At 49.9% G+C, this 16,016-nt stretch overlaps 3 protein-coding genes across 3 annotated transcripts; all 3 read left to right on the top strand.

Moving 5' to 3' along the window:
• Positions 1–1,372: 1,372 nt before the first annotated feature.
• LOC306945458 (T-cell surface glycoprotein CD8 alpha chain-like) lies at positions 1,373–4,846 on the top strand (the record flags this gene model as incomplete). Its single annotated transcript, XM_079534180.1, has 5 exons — positions 1,373–1,418; positions 1,815–2,183; positions 2,763–2,855; positions 3,008–3,124; positions 4,827–4,846. The coding sequence occupies 5 exons, from the start codon at positions 1,373–1,375 to the stop codon at positions 4,844–4,846; spliced, it is 645 nt and encodes a 214-aa protein (XP_079390306.1).
• A 2,083-nt stretch (positions 4,847–6,929) lies between these two features.
• LOC306945457 (T-cell surface glycoprotein CD8 alpha chain-like) lies at positions 6,930–11,937 on the top strand (the record flags this gene model as incomplete). The annotated part of the gene is made up of 5 exons (XM_079534179.1): positions 6,930–6,975; positions 7,553–7,921; positions 8,899–8,991; positions 9,144–9,260; positions 11,921–11,937. The coding sequence occupies 5 exons, from the start codon at positions 6,930–6,932 to the stop codon at positions 11,935–11,937; spliced, it is 642 nt and encodes a 213-aa protein (XP_079390305.1).
• A 319-nt stretch (positions 11,938–12,256) lies between these two features.
• On the top strand, positions 12,257–14,429 carry LOC306945456 (uncharacterized protein; the record flags this gene model as incomplete). The annotated part of the gene is made up of 5 exons (XM_079534178.1): positions 12,257–12,302; positions 12,733–13,098; positions 13,650–13,742; positions 13,900–14,016; positions 14,407–14,429. The coding sequence occupies 5 exons, from the start codon at positions 12,257–12,259 to the stop codon at positions 14,427–14,429; spliced, it is 645 nt and encodes a 214-aa protein (XP_079390304.1).
• Positions 14,430–16,016: the final 1,587 nt, after the last annotated feature.

Below are 16,016 nucleotides of genomic sequence, written 5' to 3'. Positions count from 1 at the left end.
TCCTGAGCCCATTCCAAAACATGTCACAGTCTCCCATCCCTCCAGGATTTTGTATATCTTCTCCACAGCTATACATCATTGATTAATTGTTTAATGAAAATAAATAATTTAAAATCAATTTCACCACAGCCATTACTAATATTAAATGATGATGCCTCTGTTTTTAAGGGTAGGAAGAATCTCCAAACCTGAGAGCTCATCTCCCTTTCCCAGCTCTCTCAGTTGCACTATCAGTGCTGCTGATGGTCGCTGCTCGGCAGGTAGCACTCAGCACAACTCTGTGTAAGTGGATCAGCCACCTTGGCTGACCTCAGTTACCCCACCCTAGAAGGCTCCACAGCAGCTTTCCTTACTCACCCAAATGCCTACAGGCCCAATGAAATGAGCCCAGCCATAACCAGACAATTTTGGCCCAATTTCTCACCAAACAGCACTTCCATCAGACAGCGGAGCCAGATGGCATCCAGGAAAAAGAAGGGTATTTGCAGAAGAGAAATACAACAACACATCACAAACAACAGTAGAGCCAGGAAATAACACCAGAAGACACAAATAACACCAGCCCAGGGAAACTGTCACTACTGTATGTGCAAAGCTGCAGGAAGCCCAGCACTTACCAGTGTGTGAGTGGTCACCTGCAGGCAGCAGCAAGGGCCCTCAGCATTGAGGCATATAAGGTGCAGGGTTTTTTGTTTTTTGTTTTTTTTTTTTTGGCAGGGTGGAAGTCCCTGTGGCTGTAGAACAAAAACACAAGAATTTAAATTAAAGAAAATAAGTCTGCATGAGTCTGGGACATGGGGCTGTGATGGCTATCACGTCACAGCCCTCCTGCCCTGCACACAGCGGGTTCTGCACAGAAAGTATAAAGAAGAATTGTGGAGAATACAAAAAATCATGCTGCATTCAGCAACATGTCAGCAATGCATGGACCCTGAGATGAGAAATGCGCATGGCTAAATTGGTAAATAGAACATAATGAAACACGCTAAAATAAAATCCACTGCATGAAATACAACTTGCAATCCCTGTCAACAGGAAGGGACTTGTTCTTGTTATCTGCTAATATGGACATGATGATTGTGCCCCAAATGTTTCAAACAGCAGTTGGTGGTGATTGATTTGATTTCAAGAATGAACATTGTCAGTCAAATCTCAACTGAAGACATTGCAGCAAAATTCCTGAGGCACCTTAAAAAACTCAGCCCAAGTTCTGGATCACAATGAAGTGCTGCAGAAATCATATTTTCTGAATGCCAGCTCTTCACAGCAGAGGGTCCTGATGACATCACATCCTCTCCTATAAGTTACATAAGCTGCCTCCAAAGTGCAGTGAGAAACATCACCCGCGCTCCGCTGCACCGCCCCGAGGACCATGGCCGGGTCTCCTGCACTGCTCCTCCTGCTCAGCCTGGGGCTCTGTGAGTATGGAAGAGGGAAGGATACAATTCAGGGCTGCTCAGTGACTGCGCAGGGAAGTGGGAGTGGTGGGACTGCAGTGCGTTACGCAGCAAGGGGGATGGATGCTGGAGGGGATGGGAAAGGGGAGAGAGGGGGCATGTAGCAGCTGTTAGTGGGGAAGCACCTGGCAAAGAAGCTGGGAAATGGCAGCAACCCCAAGCAGGCAGCTGAAGGGCTGCTCTGAAGGGCAGCATCCATCTCGAGAGCTGGATGCCGAAGCTCTCCCTCAGCATTCACCTCACAGCCCGGCTGCCTGCCTGCCATGCACCGCACCGGTGGGGAAGAGCCCTGCCCAAAGGCCCCGGGAGCTCCTTCTGAGCAGCACCTGAGGGGACATGGCCGACTTCTGCCCACAGGCTGCACTGGTGCCCAGGGACAGAGGAACAAGATGGAGGCCAGGTTCCTCAACAGGAATTTGAAGCACCCCCAGGAGGGACAGCGGCTGGAGCTGGAGTGCCTGCGTTACCAGAGAAACACACCCCTCTTCTGGATCCGCCTGGAGAAAGATGGGAGACTTCACTTCATTGTCACCTGCTTCCCATGGTACTCTACCATCTATCATTGGGGTGACAACAAATCTACGCAGTTTGAGGCATCACTGAGCGACGACACCTTCAGACTGGTGGTGAAGTCCTTCAGGGCACAGGATGAGGGCACCTATTTCTGCGTCAACTACATCAACCAGGTGCTGCACTTCAGCTCTGGACAACCCGCCTTCTTCCCAGGTCAGCAGCAGCTTCACCCACCTCGCTTACACCCACCTCCCCTGCCCCTGCCTTCTCCATCCGCCCATCGCCCACACTCCCCATGTCCCTGCTTCTTTGCCAAGCCGTCTCATCACACACGCACTGCTCCTCCTCAGAGAGGCTCCCTGCCCATCAGCTCCGATCACGGTTCCGGCCCTGCCCAGACACACAGGTGGTCGCACAGCCCAGCAGGTCCTTCCCATCCCAGCAGTACCTCAGAGGGATGGGAGTTACAGAGTCCACAGCCACCACATCCTTCCTCACCTCACCTGGACCTCTACATCCTGACAGAATCCATATGCTTAGAGCACCTCAAAAAGAAACTAAAAAAATCCCTGTGACTCTCAGGACAAATTTTATAACAGAGATGACACATTCGGAGGGGCTGATAAGAAATTATGAGTCCAAATTCTGTTTCCAGTGCTGGGCAGCATGTGAAACCATCACTGGTCAAAGGAGACCCTCTAGAAGTTCTTCCTCTTCTGGCCATGTCCTGGCACAGATTGGAGGCAGCTCTTCTGTTGTGCCTCACTGTATTCACGTGTTTCTTCTTTCCAGTCACAACTACAGCAGCACCCACCACACGCACAGCCACCACCCAGAGCAGCCAGGTCACCAAGAAGGACAACTCACAACAGGGCCCACATGCAGGTAACCCAGCTGTGGGGAGGCAGGGGCTCTGCCAGCAGTGCTGCTTTGATCAGAAGAGGTCAAATTAAAGTCTATGGTGACTTCAGGCTATTCAAGACACAGGGAGATGTCTGCCGCTGAGTCTTTCCTCTATCCTCTCTTACTTCATGCAGGAACAAGCAACGAAACCACGCTGAATTCCATCTGTAATATTTTCCTCTGGGTACGAGTGGCTGGCACCAGCCTCCTGCTCCTCACTGCCATCACCATCGCCATCACACACTGCCAAAGTAAGTCGCACCTGACAGCCTGCAGAGGTTCCTGCAGCCTCACACCACAAAGCACAGCCCCAGGGGAATGGGCTCCCTGCCTACTGCCCTCATGCAGCCATTGCGTATCCAGGACACAGGGAATGCTGCAGGACCGCTGTTAATTTTCTATTCCATATTTTCCTCCTCACTAGCTTTAGATTCAGAAAATTTTGTCACATTCTGCACTTACAGACAACAAATTATATACAGGTAGTATTGGACTTCTTAACAGAAATTATAAACAGACAAGAAATCACAAACTGTGTTGACTCCTGATATCACCATCTTGGGTTTGAAATGGCTTGAATCCAAAACATTACTCAGCCATTCATTTTGGCCTTTTCACACTGGTCAGGATTACCAGTGAAGATCCATTAGCTGCATTAATTTCTGTAGCAAGCAGCACTAATGCTGAAGGAGAGATTGTTACACAACAACTGCATTTGCTGATAAATTTCTGGCTCAACTTTGTAATTCATTGGAAGAAATGATGAGTAGAGACAGAGAAGTAAAATGGGCAGGTTGATTCTGAAGGGCTTTAAGTCAGCTTACAGCCAACACAGTGCCTTTCACAGACTCTGCCTAAAAGTAGTACTCGGTATTTCAATTTACCGTTTTCAAACTTCAACTGCAAGTGCAAGACTGTGATTGAAGAGTAAATTCAGAAATCTTCATTGATGCTTCGGATTCCTCCTTGCTAAATTGGTCAGATGTTCCCATGCTAAGAGCAGGAAGGGTCAGCAGTGCTGCAATCAGCACAGCCACGCGTCACACGCGCTCACCACAAGCCGATCGCTTGCAGGACCAAGCTCAGCGTAAGCAAGCAGTGCTGCGTCGCTGCTCAGCAGAAGGCACACAGGCGTCCTCCTCCAGCACCGCACTGATCCCACCAGCAGCACACACAGCTGCCCGGATGCAGCGCCGCCGTTTGGCTGCTCCTCCTGTGCTGCCCACCAGCACTGCACACCTCCCGCGGCCTGACATGTGCTCCTGCCCCACACTGCTGTGACACAGCCAGACCGCGGGCACAGCGCTGACCCGAAGAAGCCGGGCAGCTCCGTGCCGCCGTGCAAAAGGCACCGCTGTGCTGGACAGCTGAGCCTTCCATGGATCACCAATAAAACACTCACATCAATACTCAGATCTGATGTCCCAGAGTCCTTCTATTTTCCAATATCTTCCCCAGTGTAATTTTTATCTCGTTCTGCAAGCTGTTTGTTTTTATTGACAATTTCCATGAGGGCAGGGAGACTCAACATGCTACAACCTACCCCTCTAATGGTCCAAAGGAAGAAAAGCAACCTTTGGAAAGATACTATAAACCATGCTGAGACAACTTTGTGTCAGATCAGGGTCCATGGGCGTAGGAATTCTCTCCTAGTTTTCCTATCTGAAATCTCCTTGTTAAGGGTGAACACAGGTAGATGACATCTGTTACCCTTCCTTTGTCTACCAATGCCATCACTCCATCATAAAAGGCCACCAGATTTGTTGGGCTAAATCTGCCCTCGGTGAAAACATGCTGGCTGTCTCAGATCACCTCCTCATTTTGCATATGCCTTCCAGGGAGGATCTGCTCCATGATCTCCCCAGGCACGGTGAAAATGCTCACTGCTCTGTGGTTCCCCAGGTATCTTTTCTCCCATTCTTAAAAGTGGGAGTGATGTTTCCTTCTCTCCAGTCTCTGGCAACTACACCTGACAGCCATGGCTTTTTAACTATGATGGAGAGAATCTTGGCAACCACCTCACACAGCTCCTTCATGACATGAGGTGCATGTCCCTACGAATCGTACACTGATTCTCACTGAGTCTCATCAGGTAGTCTCAGACTTGCTCTTCTCTTACAGGGGGAGGTATTTTACTCCCCCAGTCTCCAGCTAGAGGTACAGAGAGGTGAGAGACAGAAGAAGCTTGGCCGCCAGTGAAGACAAAGGCCAAGAACTCGCTGAGTACCTCAGCCTTCTCCACGCCAGTTTTTTCCTTCTCTTTAATCACAGGAGGTACTCACTCTAGAGAGAAGTCTACCTCTTATGATCAATGTACCTGTAGAATACCTTCTTCTTTTTCACATCCCTTGCCAAACGCAGTTACATCTGCACCTTGGCTTTTTTATCCCATCTCTGCATGTCCAGGCAGCATTTCTTTATTCCTCCCAGTCCACACATCTCTGCTTCCACCACCTGCACAAATTCCTCTTGTTCCTCAGTTTGCTCTCATGCTCTCAGAAGGGCATCCTTAAAGGGCTGCCATTTCTGCTACACTCCCTTGTCTGTAAGGACAGCTTCTCAGGGGATCGCAGGCAGCAAATCCTTGAACAACCTGGATCCTTGAGATCCTCAAGATCACAAACTCCACCTGACCATGGTCTCTGCAGCCCAGAGTGCCTCCAATCTTAACCTCTTTAATGAGATCCTCTGAGCCGGTGAGGTACAGGTCCAGAAACATTACTCCTCTGGACAGTTTGCCTCATACCTGGACCAGAAAGTTATCCTCAACACGGCAGGAGTCCCCAGGATTGCTTGCAGCTCACTGTGTTGTTTTCTCAGTAGACATCTGAGTGTTGGAAATCCCCCATCAAGATGAGAATTTGAGACACGGATTCCTGTGATGTTATTTAATGGATGAATGAATCAAATTTTCTCATTGTATTGCAAGAAAAAAGCTGATCAAATTTTTGCTGACATCACAAGTCTTAACACATCAAAAAAAGCCTAGGATAACAGATTCTAGACGGCTTCACAGCAGCTTTCCTTACTCACCAAAGTGCTTTCAGGCCCAATGAAATGAGCCCAGCCATAACCAGACAATTTTGGCCCAATTTCTCACCAAAGAGCACTTCCATCAGACAGCAGTGCCTGGATTCTGGCTTCCAGGAACAGGGGGCACATTTGCAAAAGAGGAACACAGCAACACATCTCAAATAACAGTAGAGCCAGGAAATAACAACAGAAGACACAAATAACACCAGCCCAGGGAAATTATCAGTACTGTGTGGGCAAACCTGCAGCACTTACCAATGTGTGAGTGGTCACCTAAGGTAACATCAAAGGCAATGAATATTGACACGTATATTAGTCAGGGTGGAGGTCCTGGTGGTTGTAAAATAAAGCCACAAAAAGTCTGCTTTGAAAAAAAAAGTAAAAATTTGCATGCCACTGGGACATGTGGCTTTTTGGATGGGCTTCACATCACAGACCTGCCTTGCACAAAGCAGCATTTGCAGAACAATTGCAAAGAAGAACAGGGCTGGAGAAGTCAGCTACATGTCAGCAATACGTGGACTCAGAAATCAAGACTGCATATGAATACATGCTGTAAAACATTCCCACTTCTTGTTTGCTCTGTAAGAAAACAGCATGCCTTGACATCCACACCGGACCACAGATGCATGAGCAAGTGAAGGTGGCAGAGCCTTGGTCAAGAAATGTAGCCTGGGGCCGGACTCCACATCATGGAACTTGTCCCATTTTGTGTAGGCGTGGATGTTTGTGAGTGCTCCAAATGGCTGAGAGAAAGTAGTCCAGAATGGATGACTTAATTTCAAGAAGAACTGTTGCCAGTCTGAATGTCACAGCTGCGAAATCCATTAAAAACAGTGTTACGAGAGAACAAAGCCCGAGTTCTGGATCTCTAATGGAGTTCTTCAGAAATCTTTCTTTACTGAACCTTGGACCTTCACAGCAGAGGGTCCTGATGACATCACATCCTCTCCTATAACTTACGCTGCCTCCAACGTTCAGTGAGAAACATCACCCGTGCTCCGCTGCACCGCCCCGAGGACCATGGCCGGGTCTCCTGCACTGCTCCTCCTGCTCAGCCTGGGGCTCTGTGAGTATGGAAGTGGGCTTACGGGGCACCTGTGCTGGGAGGAAGGAGGACAATGGGTGAAGGCATTCCCCTTGCAGCACAGCCAAGAAACTGGGCAAAATGGACTATGGGAAAAGAAAGGGCAAAGCCATAGGACTGAATTCAGGGGTGCTCAGTGACTGTGCAGGGAAGCGGGAGAGGTGGGACTGCCGTGCAATAAGCAGCAGGAACAGAGCCTGTTCAGACAGGTGTTAATAGAGGGGATGGGGAAGGGGAGAGAGGGGGATTAAGCAGCTGTTAGAGGGGAATCACCTGGCAAAGAAGCAGGGAAATGGCAGCAGCCCCGAGCAGGCAGCTGAAGGGCTGTTCTGAAGGGCAGCATCCATCTCGAGAGCCTGGTGCTCACAATGCTGAGTCCACAGGGATTCCAGCACAGCACCCAAGCGTGCTGGATGCTGAGGCCCTCTCTCCACATCCACCTCACAGCCCAGCTGCCTGCCTGCCATGCACCGCACCAGCAGGGAAGAGCCCTGCCCAAAGGCCCCGGGAGCTCTTCCTGAGCAGCACCTGAGGGGACATGGCCGACTTCTGCCCACAGGCTGCACCGGTGCCCAGGGACAGAGGAACAGGATGGAGGCCAGGTTCCTCAACAGGAATTTGAAGCACCCCCAGCAGGGACAGCGGCTGGAGCTGAAGTGCAGGCCTTATGACAAGGACAGCGGTGTCTCCTGGATTCGACAGGACATGGATGGGAAACTTCACTTCATCGTCTACATTTCCGTGCTTTCCCGGACCAGCTACCCAGGGAGCAAGACAACATCTCTGCGCTATGAGGCATCATTGACAGGCTACACCTACAGGCTGGTGGTGAAGAGCTTCACAGCACAGGATGAAGGGACCTATTTCTGCACCAGCAACATCAACCAGGTGCTGCACTTCAGCTCTGGACAACCCGCCTTCTTCCCAGGTCAGCAGCAGCTTCACCCACCTCGCTTACACCCACCTCCCCTGCCCCTGCCTTCTCCATCCGCCCATCGCCCACACTCCCCGTGTCCCTGCTTCTTTGCCAAGCCGTCTCATCACACACGCACTGCTCCTCCCCATAGAGGCTCCCTGCCCTCCAGCTCCGCTCGCGGTACTGGCCCTGCCGAGACACACAGGTGGTCCACAGCCCCAGAGGCACCTCTGAGGAAAGTCCACAGCCGCCACATCCTTCCTCACTTCACCTGCACCTCTAACTCCCAGCTGCTTCCATATTCTTACAGCACCTCAAATAGAAACTCAGAAATCCCCACGTCTCTCAGAACATGTTTTACAACAGAGATAATAAAGAATTCACACATACTGAGTGGGCTGATAAGAAATTATGAGCCCAAATCCTTCTGTTTCCAGGGCTGGACAGCATGTGAAACCATCACTGGTTAAATCAGACCCTATAAAAGTATTTCCTATTCCAGCTGTGTCCTGGTACATACAAGAGGAAGCTCTTCTGTTCTGCCTCACTGTATTCATTTATTTCTTTTTTCCAGTCACAACAACAGCAGCCCCGACATGGGGAGGCAGGGGCTCTGCCTGCAGTGCTGAATTGCTTGGAACAGCATGAATTCAAGGCTGTGCCAACTGCAGGCATTTTGGGATGTCAGAAGAAGAGAAAATTCTAATCTTTCTCAGAGAGCTGCCAATGAGGGGATGAAACCACCTAAAGAGCTCAGAATTTCTGAAGGTGCTGGAAAGAATTTCTGAGCCCACAGCCCTCAGGTTTCCTGGCTGGGCAGCTCAGCAATGCAAGCAGACCTCACGTCACAGTGTCAGGGCACAGTGTCACAGCCCAAAATGAGCTGTATGAAGTACCCCCCTATGCTGGCCACAGGTTCTATGGCCTGGTAGGAGTGGGAGAAGGCTGTTTTCATGTATCTCACTGTATTCATCCGTATTTCCTTCCAGTCACAACAGCAGCAGAACACATCACACCCACAGCCACCACCCAGAGCAGCCAGGTCACCAAGAAGGACAACTCGCAACAGGGCCCAGATACAGGTAACCCAGCTTTGTGGAGGCAGGGGCTCTGTCAGCAGTGCTGCTTTGATCAGAAGAGGCCAAATTGAAGTCTGTGCTGACTTCAGGCCATTCAAGACACAGAGAGATGTCTGCAGCTGAGTCTTTGCTCTATCCTCTCTTTCTTCATGCAGGAACAAGCAATGAAACCACGCTGAATTCCATCTGTAATATTTTCCTCTGGGTTCGAGTGGCTGGCACCAGCCTCCTGCTCCTCACTGCCTTCACCATCACCATCACACACTGCCAAAGTAAGTCGCACCCTGGCACCCTGCAGAGGTTCCTGCAGCCTCACACCACAGAGCACAGCCCGCTCCCCCAGGGGAATGGGCTCCCTGCCTACTGCCCTCATGCAGCCATTGCACATCCAGGACATAGGGAATCCTGAAGGACATCCTTTTAAAATCCTTTTCCAAATTATCCTTACCTCCAGGATTAGAATATTTACCACATTCTTCAATGTCAGACAAGAAATTACAAACACAGACATCTTCCTCTACCAAACTGCATTGCCTATACTATTCTGAACCTGGTGTAAGTACCAGAACACAAACTGGATTTTCTGCTGAAATTCCTGGCTCAACATTGCGATCAGCTGAATGCACCCTGAGGTAGTGATAGAGATGCCACAACAGGGAAGAATATGGTTCGGGGGATGGATATGGAGCTGCTCTAAGGCAGCACTGAGCCACCAGAGCAGCACAGGGCCTTGCAGAGACTCTCCCAAAAGGCTGAACTAGGTATGGTTGAGTCACAACATTTTCCATTTCCACCTTACAATAGAAAAAAAAGATTGTGGTTTGAGACTAAATTCAGAAATCTTCATTGATGCTTCGGATTCCTCCTTGCTAATGAGATCAGATGTTCCCATGCTAAGAGCAGGAAGGGTCAGCAGTGCTGCAATCAGCACAGCCACGCGTCACACGCGCTCACCACAAGCCGATCGCTTGCAGGACCAAGCTCAGCGTAAGCAAGCAGTGCTGCGTCGCTGCTCAGCAGAAGGCACACAGGCGTCCTCCTCCAGCACCGCACTGATCCCACCAGCAGCACACACAGCTGCCCGGATGCAGCGCCGCCGTTTGGCTGATCCTGCTCAGGATCACACCCTCAGTCACAACCAAAACTCAGCTCTCATACCCCAACCTCCCTCTCACTTCCAAGGTCTTCCCAAATAAACACTTCTAACTCTTAATGCTCTCAAAGTGATCTTTGGTTTCATTCACAATTTCCAGAGGGGCAGAACGACTGAACATGCTACAATCAACAGCACTATTGCTTCAAAAAAGAAAAAAATCCAGTCCGAACTACACTGAAATATATATGGTTGTCTGAGCAGGGATCCATGGTGGGAAATCTCTCCCAGCCTTTTCAACTGAAAGCCCCACAGCAAGCAGAGGCTAGTGGCCTCCTGCGGAAACCAGCTCCATCTGTGAGCCACGAGGACCAAGAGGAAGGGCAGCTCTGTGTTTAGGAGGGGAACTTCTGGGTACCTGTTAGGTAGCTGGGAATGACCCACAGTAGAATCACACTGTCACAGGGAGAAAAGAGGGAACAAAGACATCCACACTGAGGCAGGCAATAGCCCTTCCTGGCTTATCCTGCAGTCCAGCTGTAGAGCTTCTCCTCACATGACTCTGAACATGAGATGCCGTGGGTAAGCAACCGTGCTCCATTTCAGGGAGAGAATCCAGTCCCAGAAACGTGCAAACATCCTCATTTGGCAACAGCTCCCCTCCCAGATCAACCATTCTGAACCTCAGAAATCAGGAATTTTCCTACTTTGGTCACAATCCCAGTGAAAGGCAGAAGCAGACTGCTTCAGCACCTCACAAAATACGGGACAACAACAGCCATCCACAAGGCATGGCCATCGGTTCAGCTCCTCATCCCATTGCAAAGGCAGCATGGATTCTGCTTTGGTTGAGGAGAAGAAATTGACAACAGGAAGAGCCTACACAAGCAGTATAACACACGTGTCTTGCTGGGAAATGGATGGAGGCCTAGGAGTCCACAGTTCTGACGTGCTTGATGGGATTTCAAGGATCTAGTTGTGTTCTGTAATAGATTAACCCTCTTTCTCTTCTTTTTGCAACACATCTGATCAACTTCAAGCCAACATCACATGTCTTACAGCCTCATAATACCCTTTTCCTTCTGTTTCACAGACCTCAGCAGGCCTCACTCCGGCTTTCTGCTCTCACCACAGTGCTTGGAGGCTCAATGAGATGAGCCCACTTCCCAAACACTTTCCGCTCATTTGCTCACACAACAGTGGTTCCAGCAGTCAGAACTGCCTGGCTTGTTAACATCCAGAGGGTTTTCTTGCAAAGCTAATAGAACAGTGCCTCACATGTTGTCAAAACATAGCAGGAAAGCCAGGAAGTCCCCAGGGAAGAAGCAAATAACACCAGCCTCAAGGAACTGTTGTGACTGTATGTGCAAAGCTGCAGGAAGACAAAATGCTTAGCAGTGTGTGAGGTCACTGACAGACAGCGGGCAGCCTCGGAGTGTTAAAACAGGTACAGTGGGACGGTTGTTCTTTACTCTAGAAAGGGCGGAAGCGCCTGTGGTTGAAGAAGAAAACCCAAAGGATATTATCAAAGACATAAACTCAGCATACTACTGGGACAGATGGCTGTCTTGACCAATGCCATACCACAGAGCTCCTGCCTTGCACACAGCAGCTTCTGCAGAGAAACCAGAAAGAGATGCAGAGACCAGCTGAGCTGCAGAACTCAGCTACATGTCAGCAGTGCACAGATTCTGAGATAACATGCAGATGGATAGGTGCTGTAACCCATTCCCAGGTATTCTTTAACCTGTAACTTGAATAAAATAAAATACAATCTCCCTAAGAAAAACAACAGGATGTCCATACCCATGGCCCCAGTCTTGTCCTTGTTTCCTGCAGACCTGGATGTGAAGTGAGTGGGAAATATCAGCCTGTGGAGGTTCACCCAATTTCGATAAGGATCACTGCCAATCTAATCTCAACTGAAGACACTGCAGCAAAATCCCTGAGGCACCATTAGAAACAACACTATCACGATAAATGAGCCCAAGTTCTGGATCACAATGAAGTGCTGCGGAAATCTTTTCTCACTGTGTTTCACATGAGAGGCTGAACAATGGCTCTTCACAGCAGAGGGTCCTGATGACATCACATCCTCTCCTATAAGTTACATAAGCTGCCTCCAAAGTGCAGTGAGAAACATCACCCGCGCTCCGCTGCACCGCCCCGAGGACCATGGCCGGGTCTCCTGCACTGCTCCTCCTGCTCAGCCTGGGGCTCTGTGAGTATGGAAGCGGGAAGGATGCAATTCAGGGCTGCTCAGTGACTGCGGAGGAAAGCGGGAGCAGTGGGAGAAGCAGGAACAGAGCCTGTTCAGACAGGTGTTCCTGGAGGGGAAGGGGATGGAGAGAGAGGGGGCATGTAGCAGCTGTTAAGGGGGAATCACCTGGCAAACAAGCTGGGAAATGGCAGCAGCCCCAAGCAGGCAGCTGAAGGGACTCTGTGAAAGACAGCATCCATCTCAAAAGCCCGGCGCTCTCAACACTGAGTCCCCAGGGACTCCAGCACAGCACCCAAGCGTTTGCATCCACCTCACAGCCCAGCTGCCTGCCTGCCACGCACCGCACCACCAGGGAAGAGCCCTGCCCAAAGGCCCCAGGAGCTCTTCCTGAGCAGCACCTGAGGGGACCATGGCCGACTTCTGCCCACAGGCTGCACCGGTGCCCAGGGACAGAGGAACACAATGGAGGCCACGTTCCTCGAGAGGAAAATGAAGCACCCCCAGGAGGGACAGCAGCTGGAGCTGGAGTGCCTGCGTAATGAGAGAAACAGACCCCTCTTCTGGATCCGCCTGGACAAGAGTGGGAACCTTCACTTCATCTCCAGTACCCATTCCCATTCTACCACCGTGCAGGAGAGTGAGAAAACAGCACCAAACTTTGAGGCATTATGGAGAGGAAGCTCCTATCGGCTGGTGGTGAAGAACTTCACAACGCAGGATGAGGGCACCTATTTCTGCGTCAACTACATCAACCCGGTGCTGCACTTCAGCTCTGGACAACCCGCCTTCTTCCCAGGTCAGCAGCAGCTTCACCCACCTCGCTTACACCCACCTCCCCTGCCCCTGCCTTCTCCATCCGCCCATCGCCCACACTCCCCATGTCCCTGCTTCTTTGCCAAGCCGTCTCATCACACACGCACTGCTCCTCCTCAGAGAGGCTCCCTGCCCACCAGCCCGGCTCATGGTCACACTGCCCCGCAGCTCCTCCCCATCCCCTCAGAACCTCACAATGATGAGAGTTACAGAGTCCACAGCCACCACATCCTTCCTCACCTCACCTGGACCTCTACATCCTGACAGAATCCATATCCTTAGACCACCTCAAAAAGAAACTAAAAAAATCCCTGTGACTCTCAGGACAAATTTTATAACAGAGATGACACATGCGGAGGGGCTGATAAGAAATTATGAGTCCAAATTCTGTTTCCAGTGCTGGGCAGCATGTGAAACCATCACTGGTCAAAGGAGACCCTCTAGAAGTTCTTCCTCTTCTGGCCATGTCCTGGCACAGATTGGAGGCAGCTCTTCTGTTGTGCCTCACTGTATTCACGTGTTTCTTCTTTCCAGTCACAACTACAGCAGCACCCACCACACACACGGCCACCACCCAGAGCAGCCAGGTCACCAAGAAGGACAACTCACAACAGGTCTCAGATGCAGGTAACCCAGCTGTGGGGAGGCAGGGGCTCTGCCAGCAGTGCTGCTTTGATCAGAAGAGGTCAAATTAAAGTCTATGCTGGCTGCAGCCTTTTCAGGATGCAGGGAAATGTCTGCCTTTGGGCCTTTCCTCTTTGTTATCTCTCCTTTCTTTCTGCAGGAATAAGTAATGATAACACACCAAGATTCTACTGTAAAATGGTCATGTGGATTAACCTGGCTGTCACCTCCCTCCTGCTCCTCACTGCCATCACCATCACCATCACACACTGCCAAAGTAAGTCGCACCTGACAGCCTGCAGAGGTTCCTGCAGCCTCACACCACAGAGCACAGCCCGCTCCCCCAGGGGAATGGGCTCCCTGCCTACTGCCCTCATGCAGCCATTTCATAGCCAGGAGACAGGGAATGCAGTAGGAACGCTGTTAATTTCCTATTCCATATTTTCCTCCTCACTAGCTTTAGATTCAGAAATATTTATCACATTCTGCACTTACAGACAACAAATTATATACAGGTAGTATTGGACTTCTTAACAGAAATTATAAACAGACAAGAAATCACAAACTGCGTTGACTCGGCCATCCTGATATCATCATACTGGGGTTGAAACTGCCTGAATCCAAAACGTTATTCAACCGCTTATTTTGGCCTTTTCACACTGGTCAGGATTACCAGTGAAGATCCATTAGCTGCATTAATTTCCCCAGCATGCAGCACTAATGCTGAAGGAGAGACTGTTACACAACAACTGCATTTGCTGATAAATTTCTGGCTCAACTTTGTAATTCATTGGAAGAAATGATGAGTAGAGACAGAGAAGCAAAATGGGGAGGAGTATCATAAAGGCAGGTCGATCCTGGAGAGCTCAAAGTCAGCTAAGAGCCAACACAGTGCCTTTCACAGAATCTCCCTTAAGGCAGAATTCTGTATTCTGCTTCATTGTAGTCAAACCTCTATTTCGAAGGCAAGATTTTGATTGAAGAGTAAGTTCAGAAATCTTCATTGACACGTCGGATTCCTCCTTGCTAAATTGGTCAGATGTTCCCATGCTAAGAGCAGGAAGGGTCAGCAGTGCTGCAATCAGCACAGCCACGCGTCACACGCGCTCACCACAAGCCGATCGCTTGCAGGACCAAGCTCAGCGTAAGCAAGCAGTGCTGCGTCGCTGCTCAGCAGAAGACACACAGGCGTCCTCCTCCAGCACCGCACTGATCCCACCAGCAGCACACACAGCTGCCCGGATGCAGCGCCGCCGTTTGGCTGATCCTGCTCAGGATCACACCCTCAATCACACCCAAAACTCAGCTCTCATAGCCCACCTCTCACTTCTGAAGTATTCCCGATTAAAAGCAACTAATTCTTAACGCTCTCAGTGATTTCTTTGGATTCATTCATAGTTCTCACAGGGGCACAGGGACTGAGCATTCTACAATCAATACCAATAATGTTTTAAATAAAAGAAATTGACTCCCAGCTATATTCAAATACATATGGTTGTCTGAGCAGGGATCCCTGGTGGGAAATTTCTCCCAGCTTTTCCAACTGAATTCCCCTCTGCAAAGAACGAGATCATTCATCTCAAACTCACGACCTCTTGTGCCCATTCCAAAACATGTCACAATCTCCCGTCCCTCCAGAATAATTTATACACTCTCCACAGCTATATATCATTGATTAATTATCAAACATAAATAAATCAAATAAAAATCAATTTCACCACAGCCTTTACTAATAGTAAATCATGATGCCTCTGTTATTAAGGGTAGGAAGAATCTCCAAACCTGAGAGCTCATCTCTCCTTTCCAGCTCTCTCAGTTGCACTATCAGTGCTGCTGATGGTCACTGCTCGGCAGGTAGCACTCAGCACAACTTCATGTAGGTGGATCTGAAACATCACAGTTGACCCTTGGCTGACCTCAATTACCCCACCCTAGAAGGCTCCACAGCAGCTTTCCTTACTCACCCAAATGCTTTCAGGCCCAATGAAATGAGCCCAGCCATAACCAGACAATTTTGGCCCAATTTCTCACCAAACAGCACTTCCATCAGACAGCGGGGCCAGGATTCTGGCATCAGGAACAGGGGGAACATTTGCAAAACAGAAACACAACAACACGTCAGAAATAACCAGAGAGCCAGGAAATAACAACAGAAGACACAAATAACAGCAGCCCAGGGAAACTGTCACTGTTGTATGTGCAAAGCTGCAGGAAGCCCAGCACTTACCAATGCGTGAGTGGTCACCTGCAGGCAGCAGCAAGGGCCCTCAGTGCTGA

This window comes from Tetrao urogallus (genome assembly GCF_951394365.1).
Source record: "Tetrao urogallus genome assembly, chromosome: 4".
NCBI classification, from domain to species: Eukaryota; Metazoa; Chordata; class Aves; order Galliformes; family Phasianidae; genus Tetrao; species Tetrao urogallus.
Note: the sequence above shows the minus strand (reverse complement) of the source record. Positions and strands in the feature narration are given on the sequence as shown.